This window comes from Styela clava, chromosome 15 (assembly GCF_964204865.1).
Source record: "Styela clava chromosome 15, kaStyClav1.hap1.2, whole genome shotgun sequence".
In the NCBI taxonomy this organism is placed as follows: domain Eukaryota; kingdom Metazoa; phylum Chordata; class Ascidiacea; order Stolidobranchia; family Styelidae; genus Styela; species Styela clava.
The window spans coordinates 75,609-97,036 of record NC_135264.1 but is presented as its reverse complement, the minus strand read 5'-3'; the positions used below and the strand labels follow the sequence as shown (position 1 = coordinate 97,036).

General features: G+C 35.8%; 2 protein-coding genes and 1 long non-coding RNA gene across 3 annotated transcripts; 2 read left to right on the top strand and 1 right to left on the bottom strand.

The window, feature by feature from the left end:
• Positions 1–4,360: 4,360 nt before the first annotated feature.
• LOC120334624 (protein FAM200C-like) lies at positions 4,361–5,065 on the top strand. Its single transcript, XM_039402130.2, has one exon. The coding sequence runs from the start codon at positions 4,361–4,363 to the stop codon at positions 5,063–5,065; it is 705 nt and encodes a 234-aa protein (XP_039258064.2).
• A 21-nt stretch (positions 5,066–5,086) lies between these two features.
• LOC120334623 (protein FAM200C-like) lies at positions 5,087–5,830 on the top strand. Its single transcript, XM_039402129.2, has one exon. The coding sequence runs from the start codon at positions 5,087–5,089 to the stop codon at positions 5,828–5,830; it is 744 nt and encodes a 247-aa protein (XP_039258063.2).
• A 5,862-nt stretch (positions 5,831–11,692) lies between these two features.
• Positions 11,693–19,583, bottom strand: LOC120333687 (uncharacterized). Its single transcript, XR_013480628.1, has 7 exons — positions 19,453–19,583; positions 19,090–19,169; positions 15,319–15,462; positions 13,877–14,965; positions 13,404–13,512; positions 12,178–12,283; positions 11,693–11,916 (listed from the first exon to the last, which is right to left on the bottom strand). It is a non-coding gene; the product is annotated as an uncharacterized LOC120333687 (long non-coding RNA).
• Between the last annotated feature and the right edge of the window lie 1,845 nt (positions 19,584–21,428).

Sequence of the window (21,428 nt, the reverse complement as noted above, 5' to 3'; positions counted from 1 at the left end):
CGTGACATTTGAGTGATGTCATAATTGGCACATTACCGGTACTAAATGACCTATGACCGGAAAGAGAAGGATTAAAATATAGGACACTTTGATCTCTGCAAAAAGTACCAGTACCGGTACCTCAATATTCAGACCACTACCCGTGGTAAATTCGCAGCTACCGTACAGACCGTTGCTAACACAATCATCAAACTCAGACTCACGCTATTGCATACTTAACATACGTACCGCATTCAGTTTTCATAAGCACGCAACCGATGCTGAGCTCCCAAACAGCTTAGCGTCCCAGCCGAGATGGGCAAGGAAACTCGAAATCAAAAATGCTGCGCACGCAACCTGCCTCGTGGAGTTTTTGCGGATGAATTTTTGGACAAATAGGTCCGCTTACTTCCGGAAAAATAATATATAAAAACAATATCTTATCTTGTCTAATGCAATAGCAAAACAATCAGAATTTTTGGGTGATGAACCAAAATAATTTTAGAATAAAATTAATTCAAATTAATACCCAGAGCAAAATTTAGATGAAATTCTAAAGGAGTATTTAAATTTGCTTCGTGACTATATCGCATGCGTAGGTAGATAAATTCGTTTATTGGAAAGAATAGTTACTCGTAAATTAGAGGATCTTAGATTTTTTTACTTTTTCCAAGTATACTAATCTTTTTACTATTTTTCTGTTATATTAATTACTAACTGATCAGTGAAATTACTATTCATTAGTAAACTATTAACAAACAAGCACCCTGATTGGCTCAGCTAAGCAAGTCACGTGATTTCAATAAAATACTCTTGTAGAAAGTAAAATTCAACGAAAAATTAGTAAAAATTTACTAGAAAAATTAGTATATTTACTAATTTTTTTAACAGTGTGTATAGCAGGGGTGGCCAACCTGCTTTCGACCGCAATCGACTGAAATCTTCTGAATAGCTCGCGATCGACTGATCGGTAAATGGTCATACACAAAAACGAATGATTACTGAGTATGCAAATGAGTACACATATGCATAGAAAATTACACCGCTGCCAATAAGCTCGGCTCTGTGGGCGCATTCTTAATAAAATCGCCACACAAATGTGTATGTTTTCATGTTCCATTTGATTTGTTATTAATATGATTAGGTAATTGTACCGGGATTGAACGATTCATCATCTATTTAAGATGTATTCAAATAATACAATTCAGAAATACAGTCTGTCTAATTTTTGGTCGTAAATCTTAAAAACTTGTATATATTTGTATTTATGTATTATCTAAACAGCGAAAAATATATATTTTCAAACCATAAATGTTACATGACTGACCAAACTTCAGTATCTAATTTACAATTTCTTCCGAGTCCAATTCTTCGCTCGCTCGGAATTAGGAAAAAATTGGCATTCTGATGTCACTGCTGCCGTTGCAAATGAAATTAATTTTATAGCTACTCTTGGAGTAAGACAATAACTTTCACATACTGCAAAAGTTATTGTAGGATTGTTTGTCAGTCAAGACACACAACATCTGAAAGTTTTTAATAGTAAACTTCGAATATTTTTATGGAGAGACTTCATAGATGAATCGAAGCACCAGCATAACAAATAATTTTAATAATACCCATATTTAGAAAACCCACTAGGTAGACTCAAACATACAGTATTTTTCCTAGGCTACTAATCTAAATTGGGCTAAACAGTCAAATTACCATTCAGATGCACATGTATAGTAAAGCGGTAGGTAAGTGGAAAGCCCGATTATGCGCCATGAAATTTATACTTAAGACGCCATTGTCATCAATAACACCGTGTTTTTGACATCTAGTCGCGGGAGCCGACAAAAATGAATAACTTAACTTCAATTTAAGCATTTAGGCAGTTGGTAACTTCAAAATTCAGTTAATTTAATGCCTCACAATTTTTTGATCCATTTTTTTCCCCTACAAGAAGTGCAAAGTTCTTTCGTATCAAATGAATATTAATAATTATGAATGAGGTAAAGTTTTTGAAGAATTTTCATCTGTTTTAATTGTTTAACAGTCGATTTTAACATGAATTGTTTGATTCTAATTATTCATGCAATACTATTGGGTCCATTGTAAATTAACTCACCGTTAATGCAAGATATTGAAACGTTGGCAACGTCGACATACATGATGGGACAAATCAATGGAGCAGTTTGGACAAAATATGCCACCAAGATAATTACACATCCGAGTTCGATTTTCTCGTGATACAGTAGCGTTTGGCAAATCTGAAACACAACAATGTGAAATATATTCCAGGTTAACAAATAAATTGATTTCAGCAATGACAGTAATTTTAGAATAATAAACTTCATGTCCCGTATAAGTTGTATTTTTCATATTTTTGAATGTTTATTGTTCAGTCAACAGGCAAAATGCAAGCAGATAAAGCCCAACTCAGGTACACAAATGAAAATTATTATGAAGCAGTAAATAGTACTAAAGAACTTGTGATATTACCTCATGGGCTTAAGAACGACTTAATTAACTACTTTCTAGATTACTTCAGACTTAATATTAAGATTATTAACTATATATTCGATTCATATCATATCAATCAACCTGTCATATCAATGTTCGCGTTGCATAAAAGATCAGTTGCATTAGTTAAATTGTAAGCAGCAGCTTGCAATTTCATGCTTTTGACATCGAAAAAATTCCAGTTGAAGAAAAGTTCTGGAGGAGACATTGTAGCTACATCACTATCTGATGAGTAACATCTACACCAGTGCCCGTGTTTGGTTCATTAGGTGATTTTCGTCTCGGACATGCAGTTGAATCCTAATGACAAGTCGGAATATCAGGCATTTCAGAAAAATTATATAACTGTTTAAAACTTCAAATAGTGTCATTCGATAAATAAAAAAAATCTCACTTTGAATATGAATTTGAACGAATATCAGCATCGAAAATATTCGGATGTTCATCATTATGCTTAAAATGGCACTCATAGGTACAACTAAACATAAATTAAAAAGTTTAACGCATTCAAACCATATTTTGGATAGTTTGTCGTGTAACGATGTACAATTTCAATTTTTGTTTTCTCTTCCCCTCTATTAGATTTCACAAATAAATAAGGATACGAAGATTCCGAATTAGTCATTTTATCTGACTTTCCTTGTAAAGATGTGCAATCTAAAGTAAATTTTAGTTCCGGTTCTTCATAAGATTTTAAAATGAATAACGATACACATCTATTTATAAAGAATCCTAATGATTCGCCACTTCAGGACTTGAATTTGAGCAAACCGATTTTCACACGCTTGTTTATTTTTATGTATAGTTCTATAACTTATACCACAACAAACAATGATTGAGCAAGGATTGGACCAGAAGCATAGAACAAGGACAGGTATAGCAAGTTCGCCTAAATAAAAGCTAAATCCAAACCATTATGTTCTCAAGTTTTTCTTTGTCAAATAAGTCAAAGTTGTTTATTTAAAACTATTTTGATGTCTTTAGTAAAACTCTATTATCAAATTATCAAATGTTGTATTCCCTATTTACAAATATTGCCGAATGTAATGTCGACGAGGCGCATGCATGTTTGGAATCTTTGACCATCTGTGTGAATATAGATAAAACTAAAATATAGATAAATTTTGTGATAATACAAATAGCGGCAACATTTTCATAAGTGGGCTTGTCATGTGTTCAATCCAATATCTTCCCTTATATCTTCCTTCACTGTAGAGCAGCGATTCTTAAACTGGGGGCGCGAAGGTAAGTCAGGGGGGGGGGCGTGAACTGTCAAATGTAAAACAAGCTAAAAATCGTGAAATTACGACAAACAACGAATCCAACAATGCTTCCGAAGAATAATTTTATTAACTCGCAGTTTCAGCCACCTCCTGGCGGTCACTCGTATGCTACGCATTGCAGTACTACCCGCAATCACGAACGGTTTTTCGTAGCTGTGTCACCAACGTGGCTCCGCGGTGGCACTATCTCACGTTTACGACATAATTACATTCAACTTCAAAAGTGGACACGCCTCACTCCCACCCATCCCGTCTGACTGCGGCTATCCTTGTGACGCAATAATTGCACGGAGATGACGGGCCTGGTACGCTTAAGTCTAAACAAGCGTAGCTCATTAGATATCGATATACAAATTATTTAGTCGTAAGACACAAGATGAATTCAAAAAAAAAGAAAGTTCGACAGCCAATATGGATTCACTGATGCGACGGAAAATGGTCAGGTCGTAGCAAAATGCGTCATATGCCTCCAAAGCTTGAGTAATGACGCTCTGAGGCTAAGTCGGCTGCAGCGTCATCTTCGAACCAAACACAGTTCTCTTCAGAACAAGCCGTTGGCTTTCTTCCAGACCAGAGAAGAGTCTTTCAAGAAAATGAAGATTGTGGGTGAAAAGAGCTTTCGCCAATCCTCATCTGCTGAAGTAGTTGAAGCGTCTTACGAGATAGCTAATATGATTGCTCGTGCAAAGAAACCCCACAATATTGGTGAAACCTTGATCAAACCATGCATGCTAAAAGCAGCCAGCCTTTTGTTGGGAGAGAAAAACAGCAAGAAGCTAGCGAATATTTCTCTATCCGATTCCACGATAAAACCGCGCATTGATGAACTCGCAAAGAATATCGAATTGCAGGTTATCGAAAAGATACATTCATCACCTTGTTTCGCCATTCAATGTGATGAGACAACTGATTTAACCCAATTGTCTCAGCTGATGGTCTACGTCCGTTTTATCGGATCTACAAGCATTGAAGAGGAAATGTTGTTTTGCAAACCCCTTGAAACCACCACCAAAGCGGAAGATGTGTTCGAAGCTGTTGCTGCGTATTTTGACAGCAACGCCATCAAATGGGAGAACATTGTGGGAATATGCACTGATGGGGCCCCTGCAATGCTTGGGTCACGAAGTGGATTTGTTAGCAGGATGAAGCAGAGAAGCCCCATCGCAATCGGAACTCACTGTGTAATTCACAGGGAAGCTCTGGCATCCAGGACCTTGCCTCCTGCATTGGATGACAAGCTTGCTGTTGTCATACGAATTGTTAACTTCGTCAAAGCAACACCAGTCAAATCGAGGTAGTTTGCCAGGTTGTGCAAGAATATGGATTCTGATCATGAGGCTCTTCTGTTTCACATGGCGGTTCGATGGCTGTCAAAAGGTAATATGTTATCTCGCGTTTATGAGATGTGGGAGGAAGTGAAGCTATTCCTCGAAGCGCAGGGAAAACAGGACCTCCTGCTGTCATTCGCGTCAGACAGTTTTCAACTTGGGTTGGCATACCTTGTTGAAATTTTTGAAGCCCTGAATCTTCTCAATAGATTATTACAAGGCAATAATACCAGCCGAATAGATCACTACGATGCCATACATACGTTCATAGCAAAACTTGGACTATGGCTTCGTCGAGTTGAAAGGGGAAACGCGGCATCATTTCCTACCCTCGACGCTGCCCTTGATGAAAACAAGGCTGATCTGAAGGGAAAACTAAAGACTGAAGTGGAAGCCCATCTCCAGCTATTGAAGCAGGAATTCGATATTTCCCAGCGATATTTCCCAGACCTGGCTAACACTGAACTACCAGATTGGAAAATGACCAGGAATCTCTTTCGTCTCAATGAAGACATTCTGCCTGACGCTTTGCAGGATGAATTCTTGGAGATGAAGTGCAACTCCATTGCAAAAGATGACTTCGAATCAATGCCTCTCAACGATTTTTGGGTGAAATACATGGGCGTGTATAAAAATGTTGGTAAAGTGGCTTTGCGTACTCTAACACCATTTTCTGCCACTTATCTATGTGAAAGTGGCTTCTCTGCACTTGTGAGTGTCAAAAAAAGCTCGTAACAAACTCGACTGTGAAGCCGACCTTCGATGTGCATTGTCCACTACGAAACCCAGAATCAAATTCCTGGTTTCCAAAAAACAGCTACATACTTCCCATTAATCACAACTAGGAAATAAACATTCATTTAACATTTCTTGACTTGATCACAACTAGGAAATAAACGTTCATTTAACTTTTCTTGACTTGATCACAACTAGAAATTAAACGTTCATTTAAAATTTCTTGACTTTTTTCGGAGGGGGGGGGGGGGGGGGGCGTGAGTTTTTATTAAACTTCCAAGGGGGGCGTGGCCAAAAAAGTTTAAGAACCCCTGCTGTAGAGCATTTGAGAAATGTACACAAATTCTTTTAGAAAAGAGGAGACAACAAACCAGATTCAGAGAAGAGCAAAAGATAATAAGATTATTTCAGTGAAATGTGAGTTTGCTGTTGTATTTAGGCTATTTTATAACTATTGAAACGCTAATGAGGTGAACAAAATTGAGATCAAAGATCTTTTGAGTAGGTTCGCGTGACTTTACTTTGAGCAAATTTTCCTATAAAATCGAGTCAGTTGTATCCTCGTGTTATATTGTTAGAATCAGTTATATCACCTACTATATCGCGTTTGCTGTCATTGACATTCCAAAGGTCCTAAACGTCTGTACTTTTTTTGATACCTTCTTTATTCACCAAGCTGGCCATCGGTTCAGTATGACGTCAAAATGAATAGAAACATTATTTATGGAGTTATAATTTGATTGTTGATAAAAACCGATACAGACGAATACTTGCCGTTTGCTGACCAATGAGGAGTGTAGAATCGTATAAAGGTGTTTCAATTCATTGATAGAAAAGGAGATTCTGACTTCAAAGATTTAGAGAAGAATAATGAGAGGCGTAAGTTTTTGAAGTGTAATACTTTTTTCGGATATAACGCTGTTGAGGAACCTTCTGATTCACATATCAACGTAATGTTTTGCTCAAAATCAAATTATTGAATAAAATCACCTTATAGCTTGTAGATTCTAATATTTTTCAAAATGCTGTATTTCGCAAGTTTTAAGTGGTGCCGAAATCTCGTCACAACACGAGAAATTGATTTGATTTTAATTTTCGTATAGTCGGTAATCTTATCATCATTTAATAAAATTATTTCACCCCAACTTGAGCTCACGCACTCATTTATCCACTCTGGATTACCTGCGAAGGAACCCAAAGTATAATACATATACTATGGACTACGGTCAATAGGATAATTCCGGTGAAATGTGAGATTGGTATTTATTTCAGGCGGGTTTGTAACTATTGAGACGCCAATGAAGTAAACTTTTAATTCGTTCCTAGCAACAACAGAAATATTTAATTTTTAGAATCACAGAATACATGCCCATGACTGACGAGGCTTGCATGTATGCATATCGAATGCCATTTTTAGTTATATATGTTTATTTTAGACGTATAAAAATTGAAAAACGTTCGATTCGTAGTTCATTGATAAATTTTCTTCCGTTGATAGTGTATCTCATCATATCTGAAGTTATGAAGCGGTCTAAACTCCAAACGATTGCAGACATAGAATATACAATTTGAGTCGGTAATGGTTCCAAACTTAATAATATTGTATAGTAGTATAGGGGGGGGGGTCCATATATATTTATAATTTTATTATATTTTCCAAATTGCTCGAATTGTAAGCTGCACGCGCGATGTCTTGTGATTGTTTTGTATACAGTATTTCTCTCCGCGATTGATGATGTGATCATAAAGGCCGTTCCAGCTCGAAATCTTTCATGATCCGCGGGGTGCTCTATGGTGTTGAATAGGATTTTGTATCCGAATGATCTCGCCCAGTTTTCTGCTTTTCCTCGGTTAATTTTGTGTACTTCTTGAAGTAGCGTTACTTCTTGGTTTATGCTCTAGGATAGTGTGTTTGGTTTCATCTAATTCTAGGACCTTCTAGGTGGATCATAAGTCCGTTGACGTTTAAGGACCTAATTTTTATAGTGATGTGTAGTTCATCGCTTTAGGGGGTATCGGAGTGCTGACTTCTACTTTCCTTTTTTTGCTGTTGGTGGGGGGATTGATGATGATGATGATTTCGTTTCAGCCCTGTCTCTCGATTGAGTGACCTGATTATGGTATGTGTAGCTGGGTTTTCGGTATTTTGGTTTTGCAGAGCGTTGTCTTCCGTACCGAGGCATGCCGGCGCGGAGGAAATAAGTGGTAGATCGGAGAAAACCGATGAGTAGAATGTTGATTGCGAGCCGTAGTCCGGGTTGTTAGTTTTAATTTAAGATTCTCCAAGGTTTACGGGCCGAAATGGTGTGTTTCCGATGGTTCATGTAGTTTTTAGCTTAGGCTTGCGAGGAGCTACCGGAGGAGGTGTCGTGGGGTATTGCGATGATACGTAATTGTCTGGACTAAGGGACCAATCTTTAGTTTCCTTGCTTTCGACATCGATGGTTTCAGAGGGGGAACTATCTTGGGAAAGATTAATTACTGGTGTGACTGTTTTAGTTGTGGCCGTGGTTACTGATGTTTTGTTTCTTTGGTTTCTATGTTAAGATTTTGGGGTATGTTTTGGGAACTTTTCGGTTTAGTTACCACGTTGTATATTAGCCATGATGTGAGGGCTTCCTGTTTCCCTTGAATGTTTTCAGGGCAATTTGATTTAATGTGTCCATCCTTAAGACACAGACGGCATTTTTTTAACGGCAGCACAACTTTGTTGGGTATGGCCCTTTTCTAGACAGTTCACGCATGTTGGTGTGAAAAGCTACGGGGGCAAATAGGTCTTAAAGCGCGCTCCGTTTATGCTAAGGAAGGGCGGAAATCTGGTCTGATCGAATTCTGAGATCCAGGCCGCAATGTATCCGTTGTAAAGGGACGTTCCTCGTTGATATTGTTTACTAATGTTGCGCAGTTTCCGCAATTAGTCTTTATTATGGCATCCCAGACTAATTGGCGTCGCGTTTCGTCGGGCACGTCTTCAATACTGACTCTGGTTGAAGGCTTTGTAGGCGGGAGGAAACGTATGTTTACGTCGGGAGTCGAAAGATCTGATCATTTGAATATTTTCAGCGTCATTAAACCATTTGCGCTCAGCATCAACTTTGTTACGTTCTGTTGCGTCCAGTTGACTAATTATAATCAATTATAGGCTCATTAAACGAGTGATTGTTAGGTTACAATATAATTTAGTTTCTCAAATAAAATTTTGTCACGTCAAAAACTTAATCTTCAATAAAGCTGTTTTGTTAATATAATTCAGTGAAGCGTCACGAGCCGTAGTTTGCCGACCCCTGGGGTAAACCCTTCAATGAAAGTTGGATCATTTTACCGTGTCGGCCGATATTTGTCCCATCGAATTAAAGGTATCAACTTCATAACTGCAAACTCTCCTTTAACAACGAAACATTGCGATAATCCTAAGTGCTGAAAGAGCAACTTAAAATACGATTTCAATCCATTTATTGCTAGTAGACGGTTTTCATGGTTGCCGTATTTCATGGTTGCCGTAGTATATTAGTCAACCCAAAGGCGAGCAACGATGAACACAACTGAATTGATATTACAAGACATTTTAAATTATTGGGTCGGCCATGGATTGAATATCTTACGCAACAGAAATCTCATTATCCGCTGAAAAAGACGTTTTCAAAGAAGTGGTCTAATCGCGATGAGTGTTGCCCGGGAATTTTCTATTCTGACCCCCCCCCCCCCTTTTAGAAAACCTTGGATGCTGCGCCCTTGGTTATAGGTAATTTTATATTTGAATCACTACCACATTTCGACACCACTGTTGTCAAATTTTATTAATGACGTTAATGCTTCTTCACAGATACAAAATTAACCAAGTCAGTTTTTTAAGTGAACGAATACCTCGCGAAGCCCATGAGTGGGTTTAACGGAGCCCTGAGGCTACGTACGGAGCACTTATAGACCTATACAACAGATAGATCATACCATATTCAAACTACCGCCTGATTGACACATTTCAACACTACTTAGTTAACATGTTTGTCAATGGTCAAATTTACAGCCCAAGTATATATAGAATTCAACTGTGAAATTTAGATTTTTTTCTAGCTGTATAAACCCCCTTGAGGAGGTTTAGTATTTTAATTGAGTAGAGTAATTTTAATTTACCCAAGGACAATAATAGGTAATAACTAATGTTTTTTCTTTCTTTCATAAATTCAGTGTGGGGCTCCGTGAATAATTGTCAACCATGTTCCGCAAAACCAAAAGTTTGAGAACCTCTGGCGTAGACAATTGTATTGATTTGCAGCAATGCGAGGTTGGCAGTATATGTGTCGAATTGCTTGATAAAGAAAAATGATAAGATTTGTCTATTCTGATTTAGGTATTTAGGGTGCTGTTGCATTTGTTATTGTAAGGCATTCTTGATTAAATATCAAATTTAGCAAGGTTGAAGATTTTAAAGGTAGCAAACTGCTTACTGGAGAATATCCAAAAAAGCCGCCAGTGGAAGATACAACGGAGAAATAAGTGACAACCGAACACCGCATGCCCCTTCAAACATTTTCGTGACTCCAAGCAGTGGGGATCAACGCCCGACAAAAGACTCATCTCTAGGCCCTCATCGGATAGAAATACATCACTCAAATCATACATTTAAGCGGAAGAACATCTAATAATGTATAAAGATTGGTTTCACGTGAATTCCTAAAAATGATAATTCATGTCCTCAATGTGTTGTTTGTTCCAACGATCAAACGTTCCTCATGTTCTTACCCACAAAATCTTGAAATCAGCGATATTGAAATGCCATCTTACAGCAAAGCATCCAAAATTCATTAAAAACCAATACATTTTTCTCCACTTATTAGCGTTTTTATACATAAAATACAATTACAGATCAAGGCTAGAGGTAGAAAAATATCTTCGAGTTGCCGTCTCCCAAATTAAACCTCGATTTGATATGTTGTGTATTATACACAAAGCTTATAATTTGCATTAGTCATAATAAACACTATTATTCCCAGTTTTATGTGATAAGTTTCATATAATTTTGTGCAAGAAAAATGCTAGTGTCGACAATAGTCTTAAAATCGATAACTAATTACATGCTTATTGCTTACCAAATGCTTGGGTCGCGAGCAGTTAGGAAAAAAAATTTTGGGTTGTGCTAAAAAGTAGTTGCGGACCCCTGCTCTATAGTAGTAACGTTAGTTCTCAACTTTTTACTTACTGCGTACCGGTGCCACTTGATTGTTTTTTTTCTTTCCATGTACCATTGAAGAAGCCGCTTTTTGGATGGGGAACTATGACACAGAAAACGGGCTATGGAAGTATTTTATAATGTGGCACTACATCCATTTTTTCAGGGACAAATTATAACCAGTGGCAAAGTTACAATGCATTAAATATATGCAGTAACAACATGTTATTTGCTCTCTTCGTTTCTGATTTCCCAATGCAGACAGACAACTTTTGACTTGATATAAAAACATGCCAGTCTCTTTCGTTTTAGGTGTGTAGTGGCAGGTTAGGGCAATCGGTAAAAACGAGGAATGGATTGCATGCAATATAAAAAAAATTAAGAGAGATAGTGTTGCTCCCATAAATTACCAAACCTAAAAATTTGTTGTTGCAATAATTTAAAGATGCTCGCATATCTTTTGAAGTGGTACCACTGCTCTACAGTTGGCGCCTACAACGCAATAAGCGCTACCCACATATTCCCAAGCTTCTTGCACACTATTTCCATCGTGGACACTGAGAATCCTTTATGACAAAGCTACCATATATACTTAAATATGAAACTTCACCACATGTCAACTTTTTGTTAAGACAATTATCAAATATTTCTATAATTTTTACAGGCAAATCAAATTTCAAAAAAGGGTGACAATGTGCATGTTATTAAATTTTATTAAAGAAAATTACACAAGAACTCAAGTTTTATGTGCAGTGGTCACAGAAAAACTCCCCGCTACAAGCAAAATCAGTGCAATATTTGTGGCACCATCTTTTACACCCATCACATTCATCGCCCTCAGATTCTAACCAACCGGAAAAATGAGTAAAATTTTCTTGCATACGCGATGAGTAGTGACCTCAAGCTGATACTCAACATCCTTTTTATGGCAAAGAAAATTTCTCAATATCATCAAATTATATCTGTGGGCTCCGCCTCTGAGTTTTAACCTACTTAGCCATGTTCAATGACAGTTCTGACTATCATTAAATTATTGCTGTGTGTTACCAACATATCCGTGACCGCATAGATTTATGTATGGCTGTTGGGGCGCCAGTTGTTACTTGACCTCCAGCACTGCTCTCCACGCTTGAATAAAAATGACTTATGCTTTGACCTAGTTAATAAAATAATAATGCACCTGTGGCTTCCAATAGAAACTTTTCAAAATGGATTCTGGAAATTTGACAGATGCCTGTTGAATGTTCAAAGTTTGTTGTACATCCTGTTAAGATTGCTCCGGCATCCTAGAATGTAAAACAACCCATATTTCTATAGATTTGCACCAATGAGATGATTTAAAAATAAGGTTCAAGTTGAATGGTTGTGGTATCAATATATACTACTAGTAGTAAATTATCAAAGCACGCAGTTTACTCACAAATATAAATGAAAATTTAAAGATCTATCGTAATGAGCCCTCAAAGCCTTCCAGTCTCAAAACTTGCCTGGCGGAAAGCGTAAAAAAGAACAGCCATGATTAGACCCACAACACATAAGAACAATTTCACACAGCAATCAAATTTCATTTTTAAATCCTTATCCTTTTTTCAAAGTTTTCTAAAAACAGTATATTCTTGCTAATATGAGCCTTCATACCTAGCTTGCAATCTCAGTGCAAAAAACTCGTACGATTCATACAGTTTCAGTAATCTGTTCTTGATATTTTAACACTAGTATAGATTAAAATGCATGACTAAAACATTCATGTACTATCATTGGACTCAATAAGGGCATGATAATTTAAAATAAATCTGTGAGTGATGGATAGTTTATTTTAAAAACTCCACAATCTGACAATACAAACAAGAATATCGGTGGGAGACCGAAGACTTATCGATCGAAACTGCGGTTTCGATTCATGTGTCTTTAGTGACACCGCGTGTCCCATTACTAATTAATTAATAACTCGCTAATAATACGACATAATTCATTCAAAATCAATAGCCGGGATCAGTTCTGGTCCGAGATATGATGAATGCACATGCAAAATTTGAAGCAGATTCAATCTCGCCTTCGTGAGATATCGCGTTCATCTAACAGACAAACAGACAGACAGACAAATACCTATCCACATACTTACCGATCTTAAGATCGATAAGTAATAAAAAATGGAGAACTCTGGAGATCGAGCAAAAGTTTATAACAATATGAGTATTATGTGCCCGCTCACCAACATGCATTCACAAAAAAAAACTTTGTTTAACAAGGCTTGGGCCATAAATAAATACAGAAATACACAAAAAATATGCGAATGTAATAAACTTTCGGGCTGTTGTTTACTTCTAAAATAAAATTGTTTACTTCTAAAAAAGACTAATTAAATCCGATAAAACAAGCCAATAATTATTTAGTCAAGCAGATCACCACAAATCTCCAATTCTTCATCAGAGTATCAGCATAAGTCTCTTCATGCATGATGGCCAATAGGATCGTAAATAGTAACACTCCCTTGAGATGGATCTGTAATCTGAAACTATGAAACTTTGTTCACAAGAGTAGAAGAATTTCTTGTTTAAAGAGCAATACAATACAGAATATGCTATATTTGCTTAGACGTCATATATTAAAACATTTTGTAATTGCATTTGCGTAGAATATTTCTCAGAAAAATTTCATTTAAATTAACAGAGACCTAGCAATTCACCTACCATTAGAGTTCAATGATTGCTTTACCGTGCCCGTACCGTACTGGCAGACTATCCAGCTATCAGACAGTCCGAAAAATTCTATAAACCACAGAGTCTTGCATGGATAACAGCTCACAAATCTTACAACTCTGTAACTGGAATTACCAAAGTCGAAATGCACTAAATCTAATCAGGCACATCAGTACTCACCTACCATCATCCAGTCGTCCATAGAACAAAAAACCCATTCATGGTTTTCATTCACGCAACATTCATGGTCATACCACGTACCGAAACCATTTTCCGAAGCTGCCTTGAAACCATGGCAAATCTGCCGCGGTAACGGCAGTACTTTTTGCCATCGCCGAGGTATATACACACTTGCCACGGTTTGCTAATAGCCAATTAGCCATGGCAAGAGACTTTCGTGGCAGGAGCTGCCATGAAGTGGTAAGAACTGCGCCTTTCAAGTTGTGTAAAAGGGCTGAAACCTAAGTGCAGGGGGATATTCACTTGGCTAACACGGACAGTCCCCGAACTCATAATAGAACTAAAATGAAGGAAAGTCGGAATAAAATTATGGCTCAAACCTACCCTGGTACACATACTTCAGGAGTACTGATTTTTGAATCATAATACATTTAAATGTATCCGATCGATTAGTCTGTTATTTCTGGGGATTTGGAGAAAACGCAGTGTATTTTGACATTCATGTCTATTCTTGTAATAATCGTGTTAAGCCGACCGCGTATCAGCCGGTTGAGTCTAATTTCGTATGAGAATAGTTAACTACGGTAGTTATTTGTTGGTTCAGATGCATGAAGCTGTTACCGACCATATAATTGGCGAAGAGAACAGTAATTTTTGTCCTGGACTCGAATGGTGTTAGACACTTGACTTGTACTTGAAATCGTTGTCAAACATTGTCGGCACATAGAGTATCCTATACGAATTCGGCCTAGATTCATCTAGTTTGCATCAGATTTGAGAAAATCCTCTTTGGGGCTATAATTCTTAGACTCGTTGTTTTTATTGCAACGACGGGGATTAGAAATTAGTTATTAAACAGCTTCATGCTTCAGTCTATGCTTCGAAAAACAAATAACTGGCTAACTAATTTCATACCCGACATAGACTGGAAACCGGACGGTGGGCCGTTCCTCTCCTCCAGAAGAAATATGTAAATTCTAACGTCGCAATCAAAACATCAACTAGATAACGATCGGAGACCGCCGACTTATTGATCTGGCGGCGTGGATTCATCGGTCTGACCCAATAGCGACACCGCGTGTCCCATCACTAAATGATTAATAACTCTATAATTATACAACATCCAAAATCAATGAACCATTCCCCGAGTATCGACTTCCTTGTTTAATTCGTGACATTCGTGACAGAAGATTACTGATTATACGGAAAATAAAATCAAAAATAATTCTTATGTTGTGACTAGATTTCGGGACTACTTCAAATTGGAAAGTAATGCATTCGGAAAAATACCAGTATCTAAAAGCTACAGACATGAGTATTTTTAGTCAATAATTTGATTTTAAACAAATCATGACGTTAATATATGATTTCCTTCTAATGTGAATAAGAAGATTCCTCAAACAAGGTTATTGTCTAAGATATCGTATGTCTCAAAAACTTACGTATGTCATTATTATTCTACAAATCTTAGTAGTCATAATCTTCTCTTCCATCAATAAATTGAAACACCGTTATACAAATCTACATTCTACGTTGGTCAGCATACATAGATGGACGAGCAGGAAATCGCCTGTATCGGTTTTTATCTGCAATCAAATTATAAGTCATTAAAACAGTGTTTATATTCATTATGACGTCATATTGGTCCGACTTGGTAAACAAGGAATGGTACAGTAATGATGATAATTTAAATACCAAAAAAGTACCAACGTATAGCACCTACGCTTGTGACATTTTTCACAGCTGAGCATGACTTGAAACATGCGCAAATAAATTCAATCACTGTACCATTGGGTTGAAAGGAAATTGGCACAAAGAATGTCAATAACAGCAATCGCGATTTAGTAAGTGATAACCTATATTTAATGCTGATAAAATAAAACGACCATAACACTGAGAGTTTATATATATTGTAAATTTGCTCAAAGTCACGAAAACTCAAAGTGAAGCTACCGACGATTACTAATATACCAAGAAATACTGACACTATGTAAAGAGAATAATGGTAATGCGAACTAGTAAATATCAACTGACGCGAGGCTTGAAGCAGTTCGTGTTTATTTGGTTAAGAAATAACTATGAGGTATTGAATTCCAAAAAGCGGAATCTCGAAGCATATAATATTTTGTCTGGTATTTCACTGACTGTAAACGGGTGAGAGTTCACTTCACAGTAAACCAAACTTGACGGCTAAAATTGTTGGACTTCCCAATGCATAACGCGAATCTATGGTTGTGATCATTTCTGTTTACTTATTGTCACCATCCAGAATTAACACTGAAGATAAGAAGAATAAGCTTTCAGGTAGATCGACTTGAGACAAGAGTTGTAGGAAAATGAAAAGAGCACTTTGGTGTATGTCGTATATGCGATAATATCTAAAAATTTCTGGCAAGCAGGTTGAAACAATATAATATACCGTATGAAGAAAATACAGCGAAAATGCTAAATGACTATCGCGGATAACTTTTTTATTTCAACCTATTTGTGACCAATGAGATTATGTACCGGCCTTTCATTTACTAAATTATATCTAAGATATTACAAAACATTTACTAAGTAACTGCAGAGCGGACCAACGCGCTAACAATACTGAAAAACATCTAAAAATCACATAGCCAGTATTCATTAAGTTACCGTTAGGTCATTGACAGAAACAGACCGAATCTAACTTCCTTGCATTTGGAATAATTCATTTTTTTTCAATACTTAAGATCGTTTGGAATTTGTTAAATATATATATATAAATATACAAAATCCGTGTATGCAATCGCAATAAACTAGAAGCAAACATTCCCTTTTGAATAGTCTAGCTAGGAGACTTGGTTGTAGGGTTGCCAACCGCCCTTTATTTCAAAGGACAATCCTTTATTTGAGATTTTTGTCCTTGTCCTTTTTAAGATGATAATTGTCCTTTATTTTTTCCAACGTCGTTTTGCCCGATAGTTATAGTACTGTGCGTGATATTGTTTCATTCTTAAATCGCCTCCGTTTATGTATTTGCAAGCTTTTAATTATTCTTTTTAATTTCGCTTCGGCACGGCTCAAATAGCCAAAGAAATACCAATTTTATTAACAATTTCAAATATTTTGCATTAATTTTCCGAAGATGACAAGTGGCAACACTCCAAGATTTAAGTGAATTCTAGTTCAATAACTAGAATATAACTAGAATTTCACCTATATTTTAATATAATTTGTCTCTAAGATTTTAGATTATTTCTCAACTCTGCCATAACGTATTTGGAAAAAAGATTTGACTTTGATGAAAATTCAACATTTGGAAAGTAATCTCTTTTGGATAATCTTTCTCCAAAATATCAGACACTTGTAAAAATTGTAGAGCATTTGAAGCTAAAAGACAAACTTAATTTGAATATGTTTAACCTTCTTGATCAAAAAAAATTTGGCACAATTCAAAGCACTAAACTGTTCACAGAATGCAGCTTGATTGGGTCAATGTTAAATAAACATTGAATAAAAAATACATGAAGATTTTTTATTATATCTTTTTAGCTTGTATATAATTCGTAGTTCATTGTTTTATATTGTTCTTTTCTGCAGGTTACAAAATAAATGATGACGGTAATCTATGTCCTTTATTAAGACTTTTCATAGTTGGCAACCCTACTTGGTTGTTTTCTTTACAGAACCGTGTTCGCGTTTGAGATATTACCATATAACATTGAAGAGTCGGGAACAATTCACGACCAACTGGAAATCCCAGATATGATCAGTTAAAAATTTATGGAAAATAAAATTTGCAATGGACTACATATTTCAAGAGCAAAATTAAAGCGTAGGCCTATACGTCTTTAAAACTTAGTTTCTAAATATAAACTTTTATATGCGACGGAAGTGCAACTGAACAGCTGAAAGTACTGAAAGCTGGAAGTGATTTTTTTAAACAATTTACAAATTCAATAAATATCAATGATACCAAAACTTGTCCTTGATAATGAAGAACAAAAAATTGCAATAAACAATCAACCAAACAACCCTTATCCTTTTTCGATAGCGACATAATTGCTTTCTGTACAGTAAACGCGTTAGAGTTGATACTACTATACAATATTATTTAGTTTGAAACTCTTAAAGACTCAAATAGTATTTTATAATTGCAATAGTTTTGACCGCTTCATAAGTCCAGATATGAATCAGACGATGAGATACACTATCAACGGAAGAAAGTTTATCAATGAACTACGAACCAAACATCTTTCAATTTTAAAACAATAAACATAAAATAATAAAATGAAAATAAACATGTTTAACTAAAAATGGCATTCGATATGCATACATGCAAGCCATGCCAGTCATGGGCATGTATTCCGTGATTCTAAAAATTAAATATTTCTATTGTTGCTAGGAACGAAATAAAAGTTTATTTCATTAGCGTTTCAATAGTTACAAACCCGCCTGAAATAAACACCAAACTCACATTTCACCGGAATTATCCTATTGATCATAGTCCATAGTATATTATACTTAGGGTTCCTTCGCAGGTAATCCAGAGTGGATAAATAAGTGAGTCAGCTCAAGTTGGGGTGAAATAATTTGATTAAATGACGATAAGATTACCGACTATACGAAAATTAAAATCAAATCTATTTCTCGTGTTGTGGTGAGATTTCGGGACCACTTCAAACTTGCGAAATACAGCATTTTGAAAAATATCAGAATCTACAAGTTATAGTGTGATTTTATTCAATAATTTGATTTTGAGCAAAACATTACGTTGATATGTGAATCAGAAGGTTCCTCAACAGCGTTATACCTGAAAAAAAATATTACACCTCTAAAAATTTCCGCCTCTCATTAATCTTCTCTAAATATTTGTAGTCAGAATCTCCTCTTCTATCAATGAATTGAAACACCCTTATACGATTCTACACTCAACATTAGTCAGCAAACCGCAAGTATTCGTCCGTATCGTTTTTTTTTTCAAATCAAACGGACAAAGAATATCGGTCAGAGACCGAAGACTTATCGATCGAAAGTTAGGGTATCTACCCTATCACCTTGTGTCCCATCTCTAATTAATTGATAACTCGCTAATTATACGACTTAATTCGCCCAAAATCAATAGGCTCCTGATCCGAGATAAGATGAATGCACATGCAAAATTAGGAGCAGATTCAACCTTGCTTTCGTGAGATATCGCGTGCATCTAACAGACATACAGACAAACAAATACCTATCAACATGCTTACCGATTAAAATCGATGAGTAATTATAACTCCATAAATAATGTTTCTATTCATTTTGACGTCATACAAAACCGATGGCCAGCCTGATGAATAAAGAAGGATAAAATGATTACAAAAGTTTAAATATCAAAAAAGTAGAGACGTTTAGGACATTTGGAATGTCAATAACAGCAAACACGATTTAGTAAGTGATGTAACTGATTCTAACAATATAACACGACCATACAACTGACTCGATTTTATAGGAAAATTTGCTCAAAGCAAAGTCACGTGAATTTACTCAAAAGATCTTTGATCCTAATTTTGTTTACGTCATTAGCGTTTCAATAGTTATACAAAATAGCCTAAATACAACAGCAAACTCACATTTCACTGAAATAATCTTATTATCTTTTTCTCTTTTTTAAATCTGGTTTGTCTTCTCTCTTCTAACAGAATTTGTTTATATTTCTCAAATGCTTCACAGTTTAATGAAAGTCGGTCTTTTGCACGTATCGCTGTCTTCCTGGAATAAAAATAAAGCATTTACTGCATTGTTTTAACTAATTATTGCGTTATAGATGTAATAGAAAAGCATGCAAAAGAAAAGCATGCAAAAGCATAGAAAAGCATGTAATAAATAAGCATGGAAGCATGCAACAAGCAACTATTACCATTTATTACCAACTACCACCCAAACCAAACGCACTTTGAAAATATATTCTTGACAATATACCAATATATTCTTGACAAAAATGCCCGACTAAAAGATATTTTCCCTCAACCTCCGAAAATTGCATATAGAAAGTGCCCTACATTACGCGATAGACTGGTTAGAGATGAACTACAACCAGTAATATCACAGAAAGTACAATCTGGTTTTTATAAATGTAATAGAAAATCATGCACCACCTGTAAATATTCCGAGAAAACAAAAATAAGTACCGGGAACGTGACGGGAGTTCATATAAACAATAAGGAAAGTATAAGTTGCAAATCAAAAAATATTATGCAGTATATCGGCGAGACCGGAAGGTAGTTAAAATATCGAATAAAAGAACATCTGAGAAGTATTACAAAAAGGAAATATGATTTAGTAGTGGGAGAACACTTCAACAAACTGGGACATTCAATAAGTGAGTAACCGGAATAAAAAAACTATTTAGAGACCAGGGCTATCGCCAAACAGTAGAAGCATACTACGTCAACAAATTCGGAACATTGGAACCTCAATTCACGGGAGAAATAGACTGTAGACTCATCTAGGAATTAATTATATAATAATAATTTTCATTTTAACGTCATATAATATTTAAAATTAACAATCACCCTTTTTTTAGTTCATATTATTGCTCGCCCCTTGTTTGGCGTTCTATTTTACTATTATTAAATGCAATTACAATTTTTTTAATCACATCTGAAATGAGCCTCACTGATATTTGTTGTTCTAACTTTTCCATCATTACTTCTACGGCTAAATGCAAATTAAATGTTTATGCATTGTTACGTCATACTTGATTTGAGATTTCAAATTTATTTATCAAATTTATTCCTTGCAATTGTTGTAAACTGCTTGTCTGAGGAAGTCTGACTCTGGTCGGACGAAACGTTACAGAAATACATTTGTGTTAGTGTGCAGCTGGACTCTTTAATTGGATAGAATATTCATGTTTATTCGTAGAAGGATGAAATACCGATGCAAGATTAAATACCAAAAGGTACCAACGTTTAGGACCCACGCTACTGGCATTTTTCATAGCTGAGGATAACTTACAACATGCATAAATAAATTTAGTTACTGAAACATTCGGTTGAAAAGAAATTGGCACAAACAATGTTAATGACAGCAATTGCGATTTCGTAAGTGATAGTCTATAACTAATGCTAGCAATATAACACGTCCATACACTGACACGTTTTCATTGTAAATTTGCTCGAAGCAAAGTCACGAGAACTTACTCAAAAGATGATCTCAAAGTTAAGCTAACGACGACCACTAATTTCATTTTACTAATTGTCACCATCCAGAATTATAAAGGGAATAAGTTTCCAGGTAGATCGACTTGAGACAAGAGTTGATAGGAAAATATATTAAAGCACTTCAGAGTTGAGGTGTATGCCGTATATGCGATAATATCAAAAAATTGCTGGCAAGCAGGTCGAAACATTAGAAATACTGTATAAAGAAAATGCAGCAAAAATGCTAAACAACTATTGAGAATAAATTTTTTTATTTCAGTCTATTTTTTACCAATGAGAATATGTGCCGACCTTTCATTTACTAAACCATATCTGAGATATGACTTAAAATTAATAGCTGAACAACGGGCCAACGCGCCAACAAATACTGAAAAAAATCTGAA

Excerpts from the sequence above, each read along its gene's own strand:
- LOC120334623 (XM_039402129.2), top strand. The coding sequence starts at position 5,087 with ATGGATTCTGATCATGAGGCTCTTCTGTTTCACATGGCGGTTCGATGG.
- LOC120334624 (XM_039402130.2), top strand. The coding sequence starts at position 4,361 with ATGAAGATTGTGGGTGAAAAGAGCTTTCGCCAATCCTCATCTGCTGAA.